This window comes from Crocodylus siamensis, chromosome 3 (genome assembly GCF_052110815.1).
Source record: "Crocodylus siamensis isolate JL-2025a chromosome 3, ASM5211081v1, whole genome shotgun sequence".
Lineage (NCBI taxonomy): Eukaryota > Metazoa > Chordata > Crocodylia > Crocodylidae > Crocodylus > Crocodylus siamensis.
The window spans coordinates 107,945,573-107,966,041 of record NC_143397.1 but is presented as its reverse complement, the minus strand read 5'-3'; the positions used below and the strand labels follow the sequence as shown (position 1 = coordinate 107,966,041).

Sequence of the window (20,469 nt, the reverse complement as noted above, 5' to 3'; positions counted from 1 at the left end):
AGCATACTAACTCCAAGCTAGAAAAGTGAATGAGAAAAGCTAAAGACAGAGTGTCTGTAAAAACATAAGGAGTAAACCTAGCATCAATTAAAAATAGCCAAGTACTATAAAAAGAGCTTTTCAAACCCTTCCCGAAAAAAGAACCAGTAATGGATTTCTGGTTGACCTTCTCAAGAACTGAGTTCCATCAGTGAACAAGAAAGAGCATGAGAATTAAGAGAGGCCATATCCCACCCAGCCTTTTCTCTTGGGCAAGGATCCACTGTAAGGGAAGATAGCTCTATCACTTGGATTGAGGTATACCTAGAACACTGGCTTTCTAAACAGCAGGGACAGGTTGCAAAAGGTGGGCTTAACTTGACACATTCACTTCTGTCCCATAAAACAAGCAAATAGCCCCATTTTTGAGCACTAATTGCCAGGGCAACCAAATTGGGAATATTACAGCAATCTAGATTATAGGAGACAGAATTAAATGGCAGATGTATCAGGCACTTGGAATGTTGTGGATGTTTTCAGATAGATACTCATGTCATGTGTGCCTGGGATATTTTAAACATTTAAGAAAATAAAATACCATGTAAAGCACAGATGCCAGCAGTGAGGCCATATATCTGATAAGTATGTGGTGAATTTCCAGAAAGAGGTGGGATGGATAATAGCTATTCCTGAACACTCAGTGCAGTCTTTGAACACCAAACCATACTCACTCTCTAGCAAAGACCTGAGAACACTTTTCCCAGCTGACAGTCTTCTCCTATGCAGCTGTCAGTATGACTAAGGTAGGGACCCTGACCAAGGGTAACTCCCAAATGCTTGGAAGAAGTGGAAGAATTGGGGTTCCCACCAGGGACTTTGCTTTAAATATTTTTGTGGCACAGCACAATTGGGGTGCTCGCTAGTTAATGTGTGCTGCAGCAGGCATTGGAGGGGAGTAGGGCCAGGCGCACCCATGAGAGTGGCATCTGAGCCTGCAGGGATGGAAGAACCCAGAGCCCCAGGGAGAGGGCAAATAAGTTGAGGCCCCAGAGAAGGGATGAATGTGCTAAGTCCCAGAGTGGGGGCAACTATGCAGAACCCCAGAGATGGGGAGAGTGTGCTGAGGCCCTAGGGAGACAGGGGCAAGTGGGGAAGCCCAGGTAAGCCTTCAGGCGCCTGAGGCTGAGTGAGGCATCATTGAGAGCCACAAGTGGAAGGAGCGAGTCACTAGCCCCACTTAGGAGACCAGTGTGCTGGGTTACCTGGCAAGGGGCCAGGGGCAGAGTTAGCCCAGTGTTTTAATTAATTGCTGGGCCACCATACAGATGAGGGCTGCGGAAGAGGCCCAAAAGGCTGCACCAGGGCTAGCCAAGGAGAGTAGAGACAAGCCTGATGGCCTACATGTTTGCTTGAAGGAGCAGGGCAGAGCGAATGTGGCCCGGTAAGTGGCATAAATGACAGAGGCCTTCTGAGAGCAGAAGTGGTAGAGGCCCCAGTGAGAGGGGCAGTATGTCTGAGGCCCTGAACAGGGCAGCGTGAGAGAGGCCTAATACTGTGCTGAGTTGGGCCCAGCCTCAGGCCAGAGCATAGCACAACTCACAGAACCACCTGCGAGGCATGGGACATGATAAAGGGGAGGTAGGAGTTGTGCATTTACTGCCCGCGAACAGCAGGGTGCTCAGTGGGCAGCCTCCTGCCTAATGAAAATCCAAATTATTTTACAACAAGGTGCGGCAGGAGAGTAAGGTGGGCGACACGCCCAAAGATAGGCGGGTGCGCCGGCACTGTGACCGGGCCTGGGAGTCTGCCCCGTCACAGTTTTATTTTAAATTAGGCTCTAAGTCCTCATCTATTAAATTTGAGGGGCCCTACAGAAACTAATAGCCTGTGATCACATAATAAAAGACTGTCATAACACATGTGAGGGGACCAAATTAAGGTTGCACATTCTACCACCATGGCTACATAGGTAAGGCTATTCTTTATCACTGAATTTACAATATAATAAAAATAATACAGGATTGGGAAACTGAGTCTGTATAAACACAGAGATGCCAGCAGTGAAAATTTTATTCAAGTAGATATTTAAAGCAACGGTTCTCAGTTACTTTTACACATGCTGTTGCTGGCACAAACAAATCAACTCCTAGCCACTGCTGCCTTAGTCTCTATCTGCCATCAACACCCACCAACAGTGAGCAAGTCAGGGATTCAGCCTGAGGCATCAATTCTGCTCAGCCTCCATACATGGATGTCACCCAGTGATACATAGGCTACTATAGATCTCACTAACTTACAACAGAGGGGTGCTAGCAGGCTTCTCCAATGACAGTGGGATACTAAGGTAGAAGAAGGTACAGAGAAGCTAACTATTAATATTTATCCTTATTAATAATGCAAGTTGAAGACCACAGATAAGCATGAGAGCTGAGTAATAGCCCCCCTTCAGGGCTCATTACAGAGTTTGGATCCCAAATCTACCATTAAGCTAGAAAGGGGGAGAGGTCACTGAATACAGAGGAAGAAGGGGTGAGAAGGTCACTGTTACAGTGGTTGTTAATGTTCAATGAATGGGTTCTGCTCTCCAAGACCTTAGGGAACCTTTGCTTTTAAGCCAGCAGATGTTGTCCATGTTGCCCTTAGTTTCAGGTAGAAAATTCCACATTTGGGGGAAAAGGAAAAATATTTCAGCCACATGCTGCACTTTAAACAGCAGCAAGCAGCTGCTCAAAGCAGCTCAGAGGTTTCATTCGTTAGAGAGAGACAGAGTTTAGGAGAAGGCATCAGACAGGCATAATGAATTATTTATCAATTGAATATCACCTCATAATATCTGATAGGCTTAGATCTATGGTTCCTGTTCAGACCAGACATAAAGCTTAGAAGAGGTCCAAGCTTTATTCCAGTCCAAGGGGATTTGTGTCTAGGCTTTTGTTTTACGTTGTTATATTATACATACAGACACAGAAAAATCAGGCAGACACTACATGTCACACAAATGCACACACCATTGCTTACAGACATGGTAACTGAACATCAAGATCTTGTTTCACTGCAGTAGGAATGCCTTTCTGTCATTCAGAATAGCCAAACTGGAAGTGAAAGGAATGAATTTAAGTCTAGGAATGAGGTCCCACACACATTCCATAATAATTTTACCATTCCTTGTGTAGAAAAGAAATGGGGGATCTCCCCATGTCCATACATGTTGGTATTTATTTTTGTCTCTAGTTTTGCCTTGCATGTGCTCAAGTTCTGACTCAGGCTGCATGGGAAATGATAAACATGTTTCCTGTATAAGTATTTATAAAGCAAGACATTTTTTTTTGTGAGAACCAAACAAGTGTACAAGCTAATCAAAAATCAAAAATGTTCATTGACTTTTGTTTATAAAGTAATTCTGGGAAAAAAACCTCATTACTTGATCTTGTAAATCAGCAACTTGACATATGATTATAACATTATATGCCTAATATAAAACCTTAGTACTAGATTTTTGTTTTCAGTATTCTTTAGCTAATGCATATTAACACAGCATACCAATATTCTATATGAACGTACATTAAATAATTACTGTACACAACTGTACACTAACCAAAAAGCCTAATGAGTTATAATGAAGACAGCAAAGATTAGTTTCATTTTCTAGTTACCCTGCCACATACCTACTGTTTCAGAGCACAACGTGGAACAAATATGCATTCTTAAAGCCTAGTTCCTATTGCAATGACAACTTCAAACACTTCATTTTTCTCACAAAGTTGTTTTTATTGCTGCAATTTGTTTGCTTCTTACAATAGACAGTCTATCTGAAAGTGAACATGTTCATTAGCAAATACCACATTCAACAAACAGACTTCAACGTGCAATGTGTCCACATATTCATAACCAAAGAAAGTAGTACTAAAAGGTTTCTATATAGTGAAAGAACCAACTGAATTCTGCCAGAAACATTTGTAGCTAGTCCTAAAAATAAAGCAAGAAGTAGCGCTGAAAAATCTAGTACTTTTACTTTCAAACTACTTTCAATAAGGTTTTTTGCTTCCTGAAATCCACTATTCCTCAAACAAATCTACATTCAGGTACTGCAGTATAGATTTGTTTGAGGAATAGTAGATTTCAGGAAGCAAAGAATATATATAATTTCCAAATGTTGATCATGCAACTTGCATTGTATAATTTGCTTAATATGGCAGTGATCAGGACAACTGAAGCATGTCTGAAAGGAGAGCGGATCAAATTTGTAGCCATACCAATATTACCTATATAAGACCAAGGGATAGGGCTTGTGGGGAGGAGGAACATGGCTACAGTACTGGACTGGGACTATTTGGATCCAATTGCCAGCACTACCACATACTTACTATGTCAATAATTAATCTTTCAGTGCCATGGTTACCCATTTGTATACATGGGACTAATGCCTATTGGTAGTGGTACTGGGCCTGTGCCTCATTATATGTTTCTACATCACCTGGCACACTGGGGCCCTGAATGCTGTCCAGACCTCTGCATGTTAACTTTGTAAAATTCTCAGTTTGTGCAGTAATGGCCAATTGCACTAAAATATGTTATAGCTATGTCAAAACTAATTTATTTGAATATATTTTTACTATCACCACTTTAGCACTTTCATCTCTGTTTTCCTTTCAAAGCTCTCATTCCCTGCAAGCCCTTTTGTCCCGATGGCCATTTTAATGCAAGACCTTTCTCAAAACAACAGTCAAATAAATATGCATCTCATACCATTGGTGTCTGTGATGATAATGGTGGCTTTGGTGCTGTCATTCCCTAATTTGCTGCTCACTCTGCACGTGTACTCCCCAGCATCATCCAACGTTGCTCTGTAAATGTGAAGTTCTGAGTACTTCCTGTAGAATCAGAAATGACACATAATGCATCCTCTATCCGAATAATAAATCACAGCATTACGTAATACATTTTTTCCCCAATGAAGACATCCATCTTTTATTCTGTGACTCTACCAGGTTAATTAACAAAGACTAAAGGTGTGGAAGAAAGTAAAATGCCTTCCTTACAGGCTGTTGAAGATGAGACACATTCATGAAGTGAAACAAAACCATTTATTTATATTTTCCTGCTAAAAAGAAGTCTGTGCTGTTAATGGAAATATTTAAAAAAACCTTTTGTGTTCAAGATATTGAAACATCAACTACTCAGAGACTATGAAAACAGATTACAGCATTATCCTTTAAGAGTGTCATGTTGCTAGTCGCAGAATTCTGATCAAGTATTGTAGTTTCTGACGTCTGACTACATAATCATGAGATAAGAACAAGTCACACTCTCAGACAACCTCTGCAACCCTTCTAGTAAATCACTGTTCAACATGAACCAAAAATTACAGGCAGCAGCAGAACAATTTGCATAAAGCTACATACATACTGTTCCCCATGAGGGACATGTAATTTAATCCATCTCCAAGATGTTAAGATTAAATTTTAAAATGCAGAGTTTTTCCCTGTCTGGTAATTTGGTGGGAGCACGCTCTAATGTCTTCTGGTTGGACCCCAGCTGCATAGGACATGTTGCCTGGTCCTGAGAAATGACAAGGAATTGGGTCCTGTGATAGCTGAGATTACTACTGCCTAACTCATCATTAGAATAGCTGCTCACAAGGGATACTGGCATGATAGTCCTGTATAATAATGTTCTTTATTCAGTCACAGAACAAGAACAACACAGGTAAAATACACACAGGTTTTCTAACCATTCCTTGCCAGGCTGCCACACCCCTTTCATCTGGGGGACCATCCTGAGGAACAAGGTCTCTGAGCTCTTAACTAAAAGACCAGCACAGTTTGTAGTTAATGCCAAGTGAAGTGGTGGTTTTTACACTGGCAGGGTCACTGCAGAACCAAGACTCAAGGCACTGAACAATGGGAACCAAATAGTAATGACTTTTGGCCTGGCTTTAGATTTAGAGTGATGTTGGCAAATAACAGGTGAAAGACTCTAGCTACTCTGCTCGTATTATCATAGTTATTCAGTGCTTTTTTGGGTCATACTGGTCCCTTTGACAGGGCCTAGAAACTTCACAGGTAAATACCAGCTGCTGGAAGGCAGCTCAAGGATTCCTATTTCCATACAAAGGTACCCTTGCCTGGAGGTATCCATGGTTTAGCAAAAAAGCATGCTTTGCCAGATACGTTTGGGAGTTCGACCAAAGTTACTTAAAAGAGAAGGAACCGTAGGCAAGCTGGACACTACTGTAGGGAAGGGAGACTGATACAAGGGCTGACAGCTTAGCTGAGGTAAATCAAAATATTGATTAGATGGACCATTGCTGGTTCTTGTGATGAAGCCAAGAAATGGACCTATATAGTCATTGATTCCTCCTTTCTGGTGGGAGTTCACACAGTATGTAGATAGTGGCTCTGAGGGGCTGAGGGGTAGGAAAGAAAGGGGAAGCGAGAACAGAAAACTGACAAAAGCGGACAGGCACTGCAAAGGTACAGTACTTTGGGGTCACAGTAGGACCCAGCTACTTCACAGGACTGCGTTCCTGACATCCATATGTAGGACCACCAAGCTGGCTTGAGCTATCTGCTGCAGTTTTTATTTCAAAAGGCACTGCTTCTCCAATCAGCTGCAGGATTGCTTACAAAATCCAGCTGATTAGGAAAGCAGCATCTTGTGATGTAAAAACTGCAGCAAACAACTCAGCAGTTCATTCCAAGTCAGAAACCTGCACAAAGTGGACTGCCTACCACTTGAACATGAATGATGCAGGCCTATGTAGCTTTGTAAAAACTAGAACTCAAAAGATCCCCTTCACACATCCACCACAGCGTCAACTCTAATGTTTGCACATATTTCAACTTCCAGGTACATTTTCTTTTCTCTGTATCAATAAGAACAATCAGAGAGGCCCTTGTAGCAGAGAAGAACAAACTCTCAGCACTTCAGGTTTAATTCTTATAACTTCTAAGTGATAATAACTTCCAGCAGAAAAAATAATTGAATTAAAAAAACCTGTAATTCCAGGATTAGAAAAAGAAAAAGAAAAGAAGAAAGCAGGGACATGGGGGAAAAAAGCCAAATTACCTGCGAAATTTTAATATGCCTGGTATTTCCCTATTTTTCTTAGGTATAAATCCAGAGTAATAGTTTCCAAGTATAAGAAAGGAAATATTCATAGCATCAGTGGAATTATAGGTACTTACTAGGACCAAATTCAAACTTTTGATAGCAGACCACAGCTCATTAATAGTTTAAATGAAACAGCATCCAAAAAAATACCGATCTTGTATGCATACTCAAAAAAGGGAAAAATATTTTGTGTTAAAATACTGTGCATCAAAGCCCAGCTTATTTAAGTGCTTCAATTCACCATGGCAGATGGTTCTTTGCCTGGCATTTTTTGCCCAGCATCTAGGTATCTGTGACACGTAAGAAAAGCAAACAACAGAGTCTGAAATACTGAGGTGCTGCTACGTGGGGTCCTCCAGTGGTTTTGCTGCAGGGGAAGTAGTAACAGTAACTACACCTAGAAATTTCTTTTCCTGAGAGTGGCTTAGGCAGCTGAGCCCAACCCAAAATCATAAATAAATAAATAAAAATGTTCTCAATGGCTTTGAAATACACTGAAAGAAATTAAATGTTGCAATCAGAAGTGGGAAGAAGCAGGAATAATTTACTAGCAGGTGAAGAGACATGGTTCAGTGCCAAATATTTCTGGGCAGCACTAACTGGTACGCTCACTGAAAGCAAGGCAACCAAGGAGTCTTTCCTATTACTCAGCCTGCTGGCCTTCAAACAAGCTTGAGACAGAGGCCATTCCGGCTCATTTCAAAGAGCTATTTCTGATGAAACAAGATATTCAAAATGTTCATTTGAGGTTCTTCTCCAATTATGCAAAGGCGAAAAGTATCACATCCTGAACCCTTTAAAATGAACTGACAGGCCAAGATAATGCTTTGCATCTGTGGCACTTAAACAGATATCATTAACTAATCATATGTATCTGGAACTATCATAACCACTCAGTACCAGACTGTGTATTCATTTCTTCCATGCCACACATGTTGGCACTGGTATCTAATCTGTGATCTGCTGGTCATACTCATTTTTGCCATTTTAAGGGCAGACACAAAGCTGATGCTAACATTTCTATTTAATAGCTAACTGGAGAGCATATATCTACATGGGACTGGCAGCTTCATCATTTTACTGAGTGAAAAAATAAATCCAGTCCAACGTCTCTTCTACCTCATGCAACTATCCCAGAAATGAGGCTGTCAGATCAGAGTTGGGTGACAGTGCTTCAAGTTGCTACTCCTGAGCACGCTGGAAACCCAAGTCCTGAGTGCAATGCCAGAGGCACCACTCCCACAGCATTATCACCATCTGATTTCTGCAGTTGATGCTTGTGGGAGAGGGTGTGGGATGGGTGAGGCTTATTTCTCAGGAGGATGAGCTGTCTACCACCCCCATTCTACCCCACAGATCGTTTTACATTTTCTTTAAAAAAGTTTCTGAAATCTCACACCTGTGGGAGAAATTTCCTTCTGGTAGTGACTTAGTGTTTTCTGTTCTGTAGTCTGGCAAGGAGCTGGCCTGTTAAATTTGAAATTACTAACAGTCACTTTTGTCTGTTGCATACTGCTTTCAAACTTAATAAGGCATTATTAATATGTAGAAAGTGTTCTTCTGAACTGTCTGGATTGATGAAACCAATAAGATTATGCTACAGTGAATGCTGATGATGCTCCTCTATTTCATCTGCTGTAGCAATATAATGTACTATTTAAGTAGCTATTTGCCCTTTAAAAAAGATATTACAGTAATTCAAGACAGCTTACTGACCTTTTAGTTCACATTTCCATACTTCATAATTTAAAAAATTCCATATTAAAACTGGCAAACAATATAGCAGCATATGAATGACACAAATATTTGCCTAATGTATTATCTTATATTATGAAATCACACAAAATAAAAATATCAACCACTAGTATTCGTTTAGCTTGAGCTAGGAGATTTCTCATGTTCCTTCATTAATCTAATATGCATATATAATATACCCATCTTTTCATGCATGCTTCTGCACTGTTATTTTTCTGCTTTTTTACTTGGCTTTCCAATATGGGTCTAACCTATGTACATTTATAATGCAAACAATAAACATACAAACAAATTTCAGCTGAGCCATTAGTTCAGCCAAGCCTTTCACAATCTTCCATCAAAAGAACACAAATCTTAGGCTGCTCCCATGTGCTCTACTTTAGACACATGCAAAAGACCATGTGTCAGGAAGGATCACGTGTCAACTACTCCACTGTAGCTGCCTGTGTGTATGCTCTTACCCCACAGAAAGTGGAAGCCAACACATGGAAAATTAGATTTCAATGAGTGTGGGGAAAGCTATCATAGGTTAGCTTTCATTTACCATGGGATAAAAGCATGCATACAAGCAGTTACTGCAGAGCAAATGTTCAGTAAAGCAGTAGCCTTTATCCCACAATAAGTCGTTCACAAGTATATACCCTCTCCTAGACAATGTCAAGTCTGGGATGTGAAACAGTAGAAGTGTGAAATCTGGAAAACTTTCATAGGTTGGGAAAACATTTTCCACCCAGCAAAAATAGATGCTCTGCTTTATTCGTGGTTACAACATCTCTTTGACAGAGTTTACTATCCAGGACAGTTACTGGTCCTCATTTGGGTTGAGAAGGTGAGACAAGACAAAAAGTATGGTGACACATTTCTGAAGATAGTATGGCAGAAATTCTGGCCTTTATCCCTCCCTCAGGAGAACACGCTAAAAAAAGTAGTTATTATTTATACAATGTAAATACCCATCTCCACATCTGATGCTGTAAAGTAAATGGAATTTTTGTCTCAGATCAAGATAGCTTATGTGCATATTTTAATGACTCCCTTCTACAGAAGAGAGACAGACAATGTAGCAAATGGCACTTTTAAGCCTAAACATCATTGTGAAGACAGAATGTCAGAGCTGTTCCCTATGCATCAGAGGATAGATTATTACTTATCTTCACTACCAGAAAAAATTCTTTCCTTGCTGCTTGGTGGCAACCACCCCTTACGAGCATTTCCATCCAGGCAGAAGCATGGTTTTTCCAGGTGTCCCTATTCATCTGATATTAACCAGACTAAGACACTCTTCTGTAAGGTTCTGAGTGCCTCCAGTAAAGGTCATGAATACTTAAAACACTCAGAACTATGCAGAAGGTGGGTGGCTCCTCCCAGGACTGCATCCCTAGACAATGAAAGTTGCAAATCCCTGAAGACAGGTTAAGAGATGGTTCCAGTTCTGGATGGCTGAAAACAAGCATGAACCATGTTCACTTATGCCAGAAGTCTAAAATGGTCTGTGCCCAAGATTTACAAATTAAAACAAAGACTGCCAATAATAACAGGAATAGAAAACAGAATATTATTTATGAGATAAATACGAGACTTAGATATTGTTGTAATAAAAGAAAAAAGTTCCAGTGAAAATAAAGTGATAACTGCCATTCATTCTCTCTTTCCATATTTTATGACACTTGGTTGCATGTGTTGAGATTATTAATATCTCGGTGCTTGTAGTCTGGTAAATAATTCCACTTCCTTTCTCACAGCCCAGTTTGCAAAACAATTGTACTTACTTTTGTTTTTTGGGGATCTTGATATTTTCTGGTCTGTTTTTTTTGGTTATTTCTTTTCCATTCTTTAACCACTTGAATCTGAGTGCAGGATAATCGGAACTGGCTTCACACCTGAGCACTAGTGTCTGACCCACAGTAGACTCTTGGTTCTTCATCTCCTTCAACTTGGGAGGTGCAGCTAAAAAAATGGAAGAAGGTACTGATGAATAGTCTGCCCTTCAAAGGGAAAATAATCTGAACTATAAATCTAAATTCAAATAAAAACAAAAAGCCAGGGAGAATCATTTGCATGGATAAGACATATAGTACAGAAAAAAGAGTAGATATGAACTGTTGTATTGTTACATTTTTTCTAGAAGACAATAAGAATACTTTCACTAGCTCAGCCTTTTTTGGAGTTCTTCCATGTTCCACAATCCAAAGGCACAAAAAGGGCAACCTGCAGAAAACAAAGGTAACCACAGAAAAACTAAAATGCTACTCTGATATTGAATGTGGAGCCTACAAATACCAAGAGCTGCAGCTAAGTAATAACCATGAGCATCTGCAAAGCAAGGTTGTATGCTGGGCTCTATAATCTCCATGAGCCAGAGCAAGGGCAATATAAGCAGCGGCATAAAGTGTTTTCTATCATGTCTTATGCTATGGCAATCCAAAGACTCCTGTCATGACAGAAAGCTCAAAGATGTAATTCAAACACAGCAACTTCCCAAACCAGAGGGGGAGGGGTGGAGTGGGGGAGACAATCAACGCAGCCTACAATATACACAACCCAAGACTCAACTCACCTCTCTCCTTTCCCCAAGACCTGAGGAAAGATATGGGCTCTGATGGCCAGAAGATGAAAGAATGAAATGTATTTTGCACCAAGGTAAGAAGACTGCACTGCAGCATCTCAGACACACCATGGAAAATGCCCTAATGGCAGCTCCCTTGCCTGTTAAACAGAGTGTACCCAAGCAGAAATGTTTCCACTGATCACAAAAATATGTCCATTATATAGAGCAATGTTTCTTTATAGATTGGTCCCAAATGGTTAAGGGCTTCATAAGCCAAAAGTAGCACCTTATGCTCTACCTGGAAGCCCACAGACTGGAAGTGCAGAGAAGATGCATGTATTCTTTCCTCAAGGATAGGGACAGACATTATACCAGAGGCAGACAAAATATGGCCCATGGGCCATATTTGGCCCATCAGGCCATTCTATCTAGCCTGGGGGCCCCTTAAATGATATTTTTTGCTCCTGGCTGCCAGTCAAAGATGACAGGAAACAGGGGCAGTAGGACCCAGGGAAAGCCAGCAGGACTCAGCAGCAAGGACAGCCTGGCCGCACCCCTCTCCCAGCTCCCTCCCACCCCCACCTTCCCTAACTGGAGGCCTCTGCCTGCCGCAGCTTTCTGCTTCCCTGCATGCCAGCCTGCTGTTCCAGCACCATGTGGCTCCTGGCTGCATCACAGGACCATGGGAGCATGGGGCCTGTGCCGGTACTGTGGGGCTAGGAGCGGGAAGATGTGTGTGCGCATGTCCCTGCAATGAGGGATGGGGAGAGAGAGACAGAAAGAGTAATGAGGGAGGGGGAGACTGTGTATGTGTACAACAAGAGGGAGGGATGGAGGGAGGGAGAGAAAGAGTGTGCATGTGTGTGCGCATGCATGTGTGTGCATGTGCATGTGTGTATGTGTGTAGTGAGGGAGGAACAGAGAACATGTGTGTGTGTGCGTATATGTGCGCACACGCATATACAGTGAGAGAGGGAGAGAGAGGGAGAGTGTGTGTGTGTTCAGATGGTGAGCCCCACATGTGCACCCCACCATACACATGTATCCACCCCTACTTGCGCTGCCATACAAGCAGACCCCCACACCCACACCCCCTCGCACACTCCAGCCACCCTTCCCCCCACAAACCCCATACGGACTCCCCCCACATATCCACACACCCACATGCTCCCTCACCCCATACTCACACCCCTAACACCCTCCCCCACACTGCACATACCCACACACCAATAGCCCCCCACAAACTTATACCCACGCCCCCATGCCCTCCACCTCCCACAACATACAAGAGTAAGACTTCATTTGAAGTTATTGTGTAATCAGCTTTATGTACACTACACAAACACATGTTAATCAGGACAAAAATATTTTTTTAAATCGAATTAATGTTGTAGATGTTTGCATTTTAGAATACCATTTTGGTATTTTTCTGGTTCTGAGATGACAAAACCCCTTGCTGAAAGGAGTACTTCCTGGGGTAAGGGAAGGGACTTCTAGTGGCAAAGGTCAGGGGTTAGGGAGTGGGACTGCTGATCCCCAGATGACAACCAGGGGGCGGGCTGGGGCTACCAATGCCAAAACTCAGTAAGTGGCCCTTTGCCCAAAATAATTGCCTGCCCCTGATCTTGCATCATCACTCACAGAGGTTTCATATAACTTATCTGCATGGAGCCTCAACACATTGAAACCACATATCTAGATAGTAAGTGGCCAGTGCCTAGTGGCTTCCACAGAGAATAGTAGGGCTGCTTTTGAAAATCTGGCCATTATAGCATGCAGTTAGGTACTGTAACTGAGTATGAATCATTTGAAAATCTGATCTTGGTTATGTCTATTGAAGTCTTTAGAAAATGTGCCTTGTGGTTTATAAATGTGAGTTTGGACTATAAGGTGTATATGATGTGGTAAATATTTTGGAAGTAATGTCATATGTCTTTAGTGACTCTTTTTTTCCCTTTTTTCTTTTTTTCCCTTTTTATCCTGAGTGAAAGTATAGAAGACAGCAAACTCTACTGAGGGAACTGACAAATGTTCTTGTGTCTTCCCTTTCCTAACATAAATGGCAATAACAGTTTTGCACATCAAGTTATACAACACATGTGCATGCTGGCAAGAATGCCTAATGCATCCATCTCAAAAGACTTTGTACCTCCTCTCAAAACAAAACCTTTGTGGATTTCGGCTGAGGGCATGCTGCTGTGTGGCAATATTTTCCAGGTTTCCTATTTAATTTGTTCACTGGTGAGTTTCCATGCAGATTAGCCATACAATCCAGACACTGATGGTGATGAGATAACTATGCAGGGCCAAAACCCTGCAAAGTCCCGGAATTAGCTATTTATCTCAGCTTATACCTGATCAACATATTTTTGCAGAGTAAATGTGGAGAAATCTGTCCTTGAAACTACTATACATGGGTTCTTCAGTACATTTCTACAGATAGCATAACTTAATGAAAAACTATAGATACTCAGATTTCATAAAAAAAGCTTTAACATCTTGTTTGCTACTGGTTGTTAAACATGTTAATAGCTCTTCAGCAGTGTGTGGTCTTCTGCTGACACTGATTTTCTTAGGGTTTTTTTTTTTATTGGCAAGACTTGTCACAATGTGATATCTCTCTTGTTGTTCTTAGGGCTGTGTGAAGCTTCGGTCCCCGATTCAATTCAGCAGAGATTCGGCCCAATTAGGTGGCCGAATCTTCCAATCTGAATCAAATCGGGAAAACTTTTAATCTTTCCGAATCAAATCAGAACCTTCTAAATCAATTCAGAGAGATTTGGAAAGATTCAATGATTTGGACATAGACACAGCTTTAAATGTTTTCTCTACATACCTCAAGGTACCAGGCGGCTCGTGAATGCTGAAATGCTGGGGCAGATGGAGCATCCCACAGGAACGTGGGTGGCTCCCAGTGTGCTCAGCAGCAGACCCGGAAGTGGACCAGAAGCACTCCTGGTCCACTTCCAGGTCCTCTGGGAAGCACTGTGGGGGCCCCCTCACCACCACACTGGCTCAGCGACTGGTGCCTCCCAGATCTGGGGGGGCACCTGGGATCCCCCTGCAGCTGATCACTGAGCCAGAGGGGAACTAAGGTCCCCCCCACCCAATCCCCAGTGGACCCAGAATTGGACCAGAAGTACTTCTGGGTTTGCTGCTGAGCATGCAGGGGGGCCCCGCATGCTCCTGTGGGACACTCCATCTGCCCCGCCATTGCAGCATTCATGAGCTGCACCTGGTACTTCGAGGTATGTAGAAAAAACATTTAAAGCTGTGTCTATGGCCAAATCGCTGATTCTCTAAATCAGCATCGAATCTTCAGATTCAAATTCAGCTGAATTCAAATCAGGGACAGTGATCCAAATCAACAAATTGAATCACTGTCCCCGATTCAGGCCGAATCCAAATCCAAATGGAATAAGGCCCATTTTGCACACCTCTAGTTGTTATTTCCCACTCTGCTGTTTTTGTGAAGTTTGTTATGTCAGGGAAGTTCTTCAGGTCACTCAGAATGGTCATTGACAAGGAGTCATAAAAAGATGAGAACTGAACTCAGGGTGCCTTTCAACATGCCTAATTTAATTCTAAAAAAAAATAAAAAATGCATGAGGCTTCCTAATGCTTCAGTGTATTTTCAGACTAAAGAGTGTATGCAAGCATTTCTTCTCAGTGTCAAAAACTTTCAGTCACCAGCAATTATTTACTAGTCACTAGTTTTTTCAGAGCCTACAAAGGGGTTTCACATTCCTGTACTTATTTATTATACAACTTCAGTAACCAACTTTATACTTAGCATTTGGCAAATTCTTCTGACCACAACAATGATGCTAGTTGACTTACACAACAGCAAATGAAACAGAGCCATGGTGGCATGAGCTCCCTTCAGAGCAAGGGAAGAGAGGGGGAGGGGAGAAATGAAAATTGACTAGAGTTGGCAGGGAAATGAATCATATTTTCAAGCTTTGAAGAGCAATAGGCAGTGAAATATAAGTATTAAAAATAATAGTGTCTCATTAAAAGTCCTTTACCTCCCAAACAGATTTATGTCCTGCACCAAATCCAGAGAAATAGGGAAGGGGTGTGTTACAAAATGCAATTACAACCTGTGCAGCTGTAGTTCTGTCTGATCAAAAAAATAAAAAAGCAATTATCTGTTCTGATTTATCAGTGAGTTGGCTCTCATATGCCTGACAGGTCTGTGATTAACTTTTGCAAAAGTGCAGATGAAGGGAAACAAACATACTGTAAATGAAAAAGATGCACTATTTTCTGTCATGTCTGCATGGACATCTTACTGCTTTCCTCGGAGGCACCAAATGCTTAGACAATGAGAGTCGGGTATCTTGCAATTGATATGTTTTTAAGTTTCCTGGTAACTCCTGAATTATGGCAAGAGTAGAGTATATTAATTTAACACTTTTTTCATTGACAGTTCTGAAGGGGGGAGAAAAATTCTGCAAGTCAATTTCTATAGAGAACACTGAATTAAAATAAAATCAAGTAATAATATGGCATGTACTATTCATTTTCTTTTGTTTTACTAAGAAGTTGATAGTTCAATGAATAGTCAATGGAAATTCTAAGCCAAAAAATAAAATTGGGAATGTAAAGTGAGGTTCTTCCACTGATTAAAATAGCCTTTCTACATGCTTATGGAATAGGAAAATTGCAAGTAAATAAACTTAACGGGGAAAAAAGTATTGAGATAAGTAATTAAGGAAATAGTTTTACCTTATTAATAAAAATCAGTGTTAAAATTTTAACTCGTTATTTCTGCCTTATACAATTTAGGATCTATTAGGGTACGAATAGATGTCATCCTTATGACACCATAAAAATGTTTATGGCTGCACAAGTTACAAGAAACAGACACTGTAGCCCATGACCATGCTCCAAGTGTGCAGACATGCTGCTGCAACCAAGGGTAGTCACGATTTGTAACCCCTTAAATGGGAGGACACATTTTTGCTTATTGCATGCCATGAGAATTCCCCTGCAGACATGCACCCTGGGAATCTCCCAGCAAGAGATTCTTGCAGAGCATGTGTCAGGCTGATGCCCAGCTGCCGGCCCTTGGCACATGCTAAGCACACGTATTCAAGCAGAGGATCCTCTGTGGGGGTCCCCCACTTGAAGACGCATGCTCTGAATTGGGGTGTGGTATCCAGAGCCATCATCTCGCAGAACTGGACCACCAACACCCCAGGAGCAGTAAGGGTACAATCCTGCAGGGCCAGGGCCCAACATCTGCAGATGCCACTGAGGCAAATCATCTGTGCCAGGGTGCATCACAGCACAGTTGATTCCACTCCAAAGTCTTAGTGCTGCAGATCTTGAATGATTTTGTAAATGTCTTGCGAGTCAGAATTAAGGTTACCCTGTTCTCTCTAGAATTCTTTCTGGTTAGAATAGCAAGCAGGAATATTTGGGGTCAATTTTTGAATACCAGAACATGACCTAAAAATTTCAAAAGGCAGCCACACTGGTGAAAGCTCCAGTCCTGGCCCAACTTTCCCTATTCCATGAGTGCCAAAGTTTGCTTTTCACAAGATTATCAAGGAAACTTGCCAAAATCTTGATGGAAGCATCTACTCCATGTAAAATAGAAAAGAATATAGCGGTCTTCATTTTTTGAAATCAGACAGCCATGCTGGCTTGTTGTTTCATTATTCAATGTTACAGTTAGTCGGTAGGCAAAGTTACAATTTAAACCACTACAAGGATTTGGAAATAGAAACTAGTGCAAAAGAGAATTGACACACTTGGACTAGGGATAGGCATTAAAAAAGCCCAAGCCTGAATTGATTCAATCTTTGCAGGTTAGTCTAACCTGGCTAGACTTAATCAGTTTGTAACTGTACAGACATCCTGGACATGCAGACACATGCCTGCAGTGGCTCAGGCTAGAAACTGGGGAGCGCTAGAGCAGCCATCCCTGCCCTTCCACAGATCTGAGCTGAGAGCATGGTGTGGCCAAGCCCTGGCAGAATGCTTTGATTAGGGAGGGGTCCTCCCACCTCCTGACTTGCCCAGTAGGAAATTGATAACACAGTGTTTATCATCCCTAAATCAATGTTTATCACCCCATTAAGAAAACAACAGAGGGACATTACCAGCTACATGTTGATTCTGCCTTTGTTCCATCTACCACAGCATGGACCTTAGCCCGCATGTCGTCTGCTAGCTAATGCTGAGAGGTCTGTGTAAGGCAGAGGGGATGGAGAGAGAGGGCAGGGGGAAGTCAGGGAGAGGCCTGCAGTTTCTGCTGAGCTACAGCCAAGGAGCAGAGGGGAGGGGCCAGCTCTGCTGTGAAACAGAGAGCCCTGCCCACCCCAGGGAGCATGCTGGGATTCTGGAGAAGTCTGGCTGAACTTAAATGAGCAAGGGGTCTGGGACAGTCATTGCATAAACTGGTTTGACCCAAATCAGTTAAGTGTGATACTACATTCAACCAGGTTTATCTCAAACTAGTTTCAACCATTTTCAAACTAGCTTATGTGCAATGAACATATGTTTTGTTACAGGTTTAACTAGTTTCTGATCACTTAAACTGGTTTATGTGTAATGCAGGGGCGGGGAATTATTTTGGGCAGAGGGCCGCTTACCGAGTTTTGGTAAGCTGTCGAGGGCTGCAACAGTAGCCCTACCCCTTGACAGGTGCCCCACCCCTTGGTTGGCATCTTGTGATGAAGTCCCACTCCCTAACTCTCGACCTTTGCCACCAGAAGTCCCTCCACTTGCTCCCAGAAGTACTCCTTTCAGCAAGGGGTTTTGCCATCCCAGAACCGGAAAAATACCAATTATATACTAAAAATTAAACATCTACAATATTCATTCATTTGATTTCAAAAAATATTTTTGTCCTGATTTACATGTGCTTGTGTAGTATACATAGTGGTGACTGCACAATAATTTCAAATGAAGTCTTATACTTGTACATTGTGGTGGGGTGGGGGGCATGGGGGAGTAGGTACAGGTTTATGGGGGGGGCTGTTGGTGTGTGGGTATGTGGGGGAGGATGTGGGGGTGTGAATGTGGGGTGAGGGAGCATGTGGATGTGGGTGGATATGTGGGGTGTAAGTGGGTGTGGAGTTTGTGGGGGGCTGTGTTTGGAGGGGAGGGTGGCTGGGATGTGTAAGGGGGTGTGAAGCCAGGAGCAGATAAATATCATTAAAAAAAATGTTAGGGGCCCCACGGGCCAGATAGAATGGCTTGGCCGGCCAGATCTGGCCCGTGGGCCATATTTTGCCTGCCCCTGTGCAAGATAATACTACACCATCAAATGACTTCACAAAAGCTGAGAATTTGAAAACACATTTATTTAAGAGCTTAAATGGGAATTGCTGGGTGCTGAGCTATTCTGAAAAATCAGGCCTCATGTTTCAAATTCTATGACATGATATGAGTTGTGCAGCTGGAAAGAGGAACAAAAAGGGGGGAAAATAATGACAAGCCAATAAGCAACTGCAAACACCATCAATAGCTGAGGCTCCCATGACCACATTCTTTCTAATGAAGCTTTAGGGATATTGCTGTAGTTTTAAGCATAGCTGGGACATGGCTAGGATTTCACCCAAACCTTTCACAGCATGGGTACAATCCTCCAGGCTTAAGAAACTCTGTTTAAAACAACTTGATGGACTTTGTCAAATTCTGTAAAAAAACAAAATTGCTGTGTTTCAGAAAATTCTTGTGGATGTTTAACTATGGAAACAGAGCTGTCCTTTGTAACTGAATTAAAGACCTTCCCTTTCTTTCCTTTACAGGTTAAGCAATCCCATCCAAAAGCAGTCACTTAAATCATAGCTCTTCTTATGAAATGGCTTTAGAAGACAGCCATTATTAATAAATCTCACTTAGAGCATGACTGAGCTAACCAACACTTAGCTAAAAGCAAGAGCAAGATGGCATCAAAATGGCAGCAGCCATTTACTAGAAAGTACAAGCAGAATGCAGATCAAAGCACATGTTTTTTATTTTATGACCATAGTAAGGAAAGCAAAAAAGAAAGTACTGCACATATAGAAAAAGCTTCCCTACCTTCTCCCTCACTCAGGATAAATCAAAGAAGCCAAGGGAATACACAACATGCCAAACTAGCATGACTGAAGGCAAAATTAGGCCCATGATGAAGAGGCATAGAGTGTTCCTTCATCAGCCTTAACAAAATAACACCAGCCTGTCAAATGCTGTGTCCACTCATGATATCAGGTTCTGAAGACAGTGATTCAAATTCAGAAATAATTGTTAATGTAGGTTACGTAACAGTAAATGAGTATGAGAAGGTCCAACTTGAACACTGCAATGTGAGGGTTAACATGGTTAATTTACAAGACTTATTTAGACAGAAACACAGAACACAACTGTGTTCAGGCCAAATTCACTAGATACTAAGCACTGCAAATGACTTCTGATGCTAAAATTGCTTGTTACCCTGATAAACTCTGATCCTGCTGCTAATACACTATCAATACAAAACTCTGATAATGCAGGCTTGAAATGTGAAGAGAAATAGAAGTACTTAATATTAGAACATACAAGGCAGGGGCTACTGTTCACCAGTCAATAAAGAAACCTTCCAGTCTAGATTTTGCAAACCTAAGTGCCTAAAGTTGAACCCTATCTAAATAAAAGTGTTCTGATGTTCAGAAGTGCTGAGCAGTCAAAAATCCCGATTACTTCATTGGGAGCTACAGATACTCAACAAGCTTTTAACATCAAGGGATTTCGATTTTAGGTCACAAAAGCTAATCCAGGTAATGAAATAAGAATCCGTAGTCACTGTTTAAACTATACTTAGCACAATTCCAGAGTTTCCTGTTCAAACTGGTTTTTTAATTGTTTTTTTTTTTTTGCTTGAGAACAGCAATCCTGAGATCAGCAATGGAGCATCCAAGGAAGTTGAAGTGTTCTGCCACATGCTTTTGTGTCTTTCTGCACTGATGTCAGATTAGTGTACGTTCATTCTTACACACACAGATTGCCCTGTCTGCTCAACATAGGCAGCAGAAGGGCACTATAACCAGGTGATGGCATATGTGATATTGGTAGAGTTGCAGGTGAATGAATCTTGG

General features: G+C 41.7%; 1 protein-coding gene across 3 annotated transcripts in view; it reads right to left on the bottom strand.

Moving 5' to 3' along the window:
- The window catches only part of NRG1 (neuregulin 1), a 260,030-nt gene that overhangs the window by 200,325 nt on the left and 39,236 nt on the right, over positions 1 to 20,469 (bottom strand). For all 3 annotated transcript variants that reach the window (XM_090038933.1, XM_090038935.1, XM_090038934.1), the window contains exons 2-3: positions 10,617 to 10,794; positions 4,726 to 4,850 (exon numbers count right to left, since the gene is read on the bottom strand). In XM_090038933.1, coding sequence (XP_089895059.1) covers positions 4,726 to 4,850; positions 10,617 to 10,794 — 303 coding nt within the window. The remainder of the gene's footprint in view (positions 1 to 4,725; positions 4,851 to 10,616; positions 10,795 to 20,469) is intronic.